This window comes from Rutidosis leptorrhynchoides, chromosome 1 (genome assembly GCF_046630445.1).
Source record: "Rutidosis leptorrhynchoides isolate AG116_Rl617_1_P2 chromosome 1, CSIRO_AGI_Rlap_v1, whole genome shotgun sequence".
NCBI lineage: Eukaryota > Viridiplantae > Streptophyta > Magnoliopsida > Asterales > Asteraceae > Rutidosis > Rutidosis leptorrhynchoides.
The window spans coordinates 93,153,798-93,159,007 of NC_092333.1; the positions used below are offsets into that span (position 1 = coordinate 93,153,798).

At 32.0% G+C, this 5,210-nt stretch overlaps 2 protein-coding genes across 2 annotated transcripts; both read right to left on the bottom strand.

The window, feature by feature from the left end:
* Positions 1-464: 464 nt before the first annotated feature.
* On the bottom strand, positions 465-1,082 carry LOC139887084 (uncharacterized). Its single transcript, XM_071870634.1, has one exon. The coding sequence runs from the start codon at positions 1,080-1,082 to the stop codon at positions 465-467; it is 618 nt and encodes a 205-aa protein (XP_071726735.1).
* Positions 1,083-1,214: 132 nt separating this feature from the next.
* LOC139887100 (uncharacterized) lies at positions 1,215-2,557 on the bottom strand. Its single transcript, XM_071870635.1, has 2 exons — positions 2,383-2,557; positions 1,215-2,230 (listed from the first exon to the last, which is right to left on the bottom strand). Exons 1-2 carry the CDS (start codon positions 2,555-2,557, stop codon positions 1,215-1,217), a joined length of 1,191 nt encoding a protein of 396 aa, XP_071726736.1.
* Between the last annotated feature and the right edge of the window lie 2,653 nt (positions 2,558-5,210).

A 5,210-nucleotide genomic window follows, 5' to 3' on the forward strand; every position in this document is an offset into this window, starting at 1 on the left:
ACCTAAGCACTCACCCACATGTTTATAACTTTCTATGTTTAGAAAGTCACTTATTTTAATGAATGCAATATTTTATCAAAACGTATCATATAGAGGTCAAAACCTCACTGTGGAATCAATGATTAACGTGCCGCGTCAATAGCGATTTTGACAGGTCGTTACAAGAATTGAACCTGCATCGTTATTGTTACAATCTTTACATGCGTGGGGCCAGTGACGGAACCAGAGATATTTTTCACTGGGGTCAAAAAATTTACAACAATTATTATGATAAACTAATTTCATCGTTAAATTTTGAACACAAAATAGTTTATACAACATAAAAAGTGCAGCACATTAACAGTTGCATAAACATCCCAAAAAAGAGAGTGTGTGCAAAATTTACCCAAAAAACTACACAATATCTCCTCAAAAAAAATATCTCCCAAAAAACTACACAAAATATGTTTACAAACTCCACAAAACTACACATTTCCTTTACGGTGACGCATCTTTTTAAAACGTTGAATTACATCTTCGTCTTTAACTTTTGCGAGGGCTTCTCTTTCAACTGCACATATTATACAAGCATTAAGAAACTCCTCCCCAATACGATTGCGTAAATTTGACTTTACAATTTTCATCGCCGAAAAGCATCTTTCAACCGTTGCGGTGGCAACGGGCAAAACTAATGTTAGCTTTAATAACCGATAAACCAAAGGAAAAGATAGATGTTTTCTTGTTTCCACCATCAATCTAGCAAGGTCGGAAATACCGATCAAGGTAGAAAATCTTTGATCTTTTCGGACATTATTATAGTACATTTCAAGTTCTACTTCAAACTCATTCATCTCCAAACTAGTGAAATCTTTTGGATATAATGCACACAACCTTTTTAATTTCGATTTATCAAACATTGAAAATGAATCACGTGGATTCAACGCTGCCATACAAACAAGTAATTCGGTACTAGCTTCGCTAAAACGATCACCGAATTCTTGAATTTGCATATCCACGACAGTGTTAAAAAACTCAACCTCATAATAATGTTGATTAGTGATCTTTTCCCTTTGTCTTCTAGAATTAATACAATCTTCATCCATTTTCAACATTCGGATATCATGTTTCTCATAAAAAGAAGAGATTTTGACTAAAAGTTGTTCAAACCCATTTGTTCTTAACTCTTGGAATATCTCTTTGGTTGATTCCACCAATGAAACCGCTTCCAAAATATCTTAACCTTTTCTTTGAAGAGCTTGTGACAATATATTAGTGAACCCTAAAATGTGAAACATTAAATGCAAATAAAACACAAAGTCAAATGATTTTAAATACTTTAAAAGACCATGTGCTTGATTTTGGCTAGAACCATTTGTCCCTTCTTCTTTAACATATTCAAGGATCTTTAAAATAGATGGAAATATCTCAATCAAACGCGAAAGGGTTTTGTAGTGAGAGTTCCATCGTGTGTCTCCGGGCCGTATAAGAGAAAGCTCTTGATTCAATCCTCTCCTGGTTTCAATTATACCACTACCAATTTCTTTTTCTACCCTCTCCTTCTCCATTTCTAGCAAAATATCTTTTCGCTTACAAGAAGCACAAACAACATTCATCAAAACGGCTAACTTGTCAAAAAAGTTAACTATGGCCAAATGTTTTCTTGCAACCGCCACAACAACTAATTGAAGTTGATGAGCAAAACAATGTACATAATGTGCCGAGTTATTTTCATCCAAGATTTTTGCTTTTAAGCCATTGAACTCACCTCGCATGTTGCTTGCTCCATCATAACCTTGACCTCTAAGTTGTGACAAACTCACATTATGTTTAGCGAAAAAAGAATCAATGGAAGTTTTAAGAGACAAAGAAGATGTCTCTTTTACATGAACAAGACCTACAAAGCTCTCTTTAATAAGTCCATGCGCATCAACATATCGTAACACAATTGCCATTTGTTCTTTTTTAGATACATCGCTAGATTCATTAACTAATAATGCAAATATATCATCACCAATTTCCTTAAAGATACATTCGAGTACTTCTTGTTTAAAATACTTAACAACATCTTTTTGGATATAAGGAGACACCATTTTATTATTCCCCGGAGCTTTCGGTAGTTTACGTAGTTCCTCATTTTGACTTAAGATCAAGTCCATCAATTCCAAGAAATTTCCTTTAAAAAGTGAGTCATCTGTCTCATCATGACCACAAAATGGTAACGCACATTTCAAACAATACCTACAAGCTGAAACTGTAGCACTCAATCGAATTCGATTATCAGTTTTCACTATTTCATCTTGTTTATGTAAGGCAGTGGAGATAGATTGATTTTGTCTCACTAGAAATTCGCACTTTTGTAGTGCTATATTATGAAAGCTGTTAACAACACCAATATATCATAACCACGTGGTTGACTAGGTCCTCTAAGCCAATATTGCCTCCTTATCTCGTCTCTTTGATTGGGGTTATATTGTGTAATCCTTGGTATATCAAACGGATCAAACGGAAGATCCTCCATTTCAACAACATTAATAGGGGTCGATGAAGACGGTTCTTTTCTTTTATAATAGTTCTCCATATCTATCATCAATTAACAAGTAACATCATATTTATATTAATAATTAACACTAACAATAAACATATAAAAAAACGTTTCTGTTGAACAAATGAAAATGACCAAATCAAAATAGATTATCAAAGAAATGAGTTTGTCAACGTCATATTGTTATTAAGGTTAAAAAGCATGTAAAAAAATTAGTGTGATTATGTTAAGTGTTAACTAAATGACTAAGTTATGCTCAATTTTAGTTACTGTTAACATTAACATCTAGAAGTTCAATTTCAACAAAGATTAAGTACATAAACATCTAGCAACTGAGTAAGTAAGGAACACATGAAACAAAAAAGTTCAATTTCAACAAAGATTTTATTAACCCTAAAATAATTATGTACATAATAACATAAATAATGATAAATTACCTTATTACAATGTCTCAAACACACATAAATTCCCTTAGATTTGTGTAATGTTCGATTAGGCTACAAAAATTGAAGGCTTTCTTGACGAATTTCTCTATGAGTCTTTCCCGATCGCCCTTGGTCAGTGTAGTAGGTCGTAAGTTGCAAGAACATAGGGATTAGAGAATATGCGTATAAATTGTATATGTACATATACAATTGGGTTGTCAGTTGGGTTTATTTATGACTACTGACTTGTTAGGCTCAAAATTTAATTGGGTTATCAATTTTTCTTATATTTATGGGTCTTTGAAATTTAGACAATTGGGCTGGGTTCAAAAATAAAAAATCCAAAAATTAACTCTAAAATTTAAAATTTCAATGGGTTCATAAGAACCCCCTTGCACCAAGTCATTTACGCCCCTGCGTGGGGCCTAGGGATCATTTGGGCCGGGTACCACTGAAGCAATGCTTCATTGGTGTAGCATATTAAGTTATAATGTAGAAGTAGAAGAAAATGAATATTATTAAAATGGGTAGTTTTATAACAAACTGCATATAGTTGGAAGATTTGAAGAATGTATGTGTTGTTGCTAGTTGGAAGATTGTTTGTTGTTGGTGCATGTTTATGAATTTCAGAAGTTTGAAAAAGGTTTGGAGTCTTTTAAAGGTCAAATGAGTCAGGTGTTGATTTGGGTCAAAACTTGAGTCCAGCATCTGACGAGGTGCGTGTAGTGACCCGAACTTTTCCATGTTTATATATATTAATTGAGATTGATATTTACATGATTAAATGTTTCCAATATGTTAAGCAATCAAACTTGTTAAGACTTGATTAATTGAAATATGTTTCATATAGACAATTGACCACCCAAGTTGACCGGCGATTCACGAACGTTAAAACTTGTAAAAACGACATGACGATATATATATATATGGATATACATATGGTTAACATGAGATTATGATAAGTAAGTATCTCCATAAGTATATTAACAATGAGTTATATACATATAAACAAGACTACTAACTTAAGGATTTCGAAACGAGACATATATGTAACGATTATCGTTGTAACGACATTTAAATGTATATATATCATATTAAGATATATTAATATATCATAATATCATGATAATATAATAATTTAACATCTCATTAGATATAATAAACAATGGGTTAACAACATTAATTGAGATCGTTAACTTAAAGGTTTCAAAACAACACTTACATGTAACGACTAACGATGACTTAACGACTCAGTTAAAATGTATATACATGTAGTGTATTTAGATGTATTAAAATACTTTTGGAAGACTTCAAGACATATATCAAAACACTCATACTTAACGAAAATGGTTACAGTTACTTTTCCATTCTTTTCTTTCATCAAGAATTCTAGTCGTATTCTTACCCGTATTATACACAGCTTCAAAACGTACTTACTATGAGTATATACCAATAGGAACTAGCATGGGATTCCACTCTTGATTATGTCATGTATGACTAATCAATTTTAACTTCTACCATGAGCTAGTCAACTAACTAGAACTCCTTTTAACCCCACTCACCACTCACCAATTACCACTCATCATTCACTCTATTTCACTTCCAATTCTCTTTCTAATTCTCTCTCAACACACACACACTATTATGAATGTATTTTTCCAGTAGTTAATCATCATCTTCATCAAAAATCACTTCAAGAATCAAGCTATAATCATCATAGGAAGAACACTTCAAGAACACTTCAAAAATCCCTTCAAGTTTACTAATTTACTTCCAAGCTTTCTAATCCATTCCAAGTAATCATCTAAGATCAAGAAACCTTTGTTATATACAGTAGGTTATCTTTCTTATTCAAGGTAATATTCATATTCAAACTTTGATTCAATTTCTATAACTATAGACTATCTTAATTCGAGTAAAAATCTTACTTGAACTTGTTTTTGTGTCATGATCCTACTTCAAGAACTTTCAAGCCATCCAAGATCCTTTGAAGCTAGATCATTTCTTGTCACTTCCAGTAGGTTTACCTACTAAACTTGAAGTAGTAATGATGTTCATAACATCATTCGATTCATAAATATAAAACTATCTTATTCGAAGGTTTAAACTCGTAATCACTAGAACATAGTTTAGTTAATTCTAAACTTGTTCGCAAACAAAAGTTAATCCTTCTAACTTGACTTTTAAAATTAACTACACACATTTTCTATATCTATATGATATGCTAACTTAATGATTTAAAACCTTGAAACACGAAAAACACC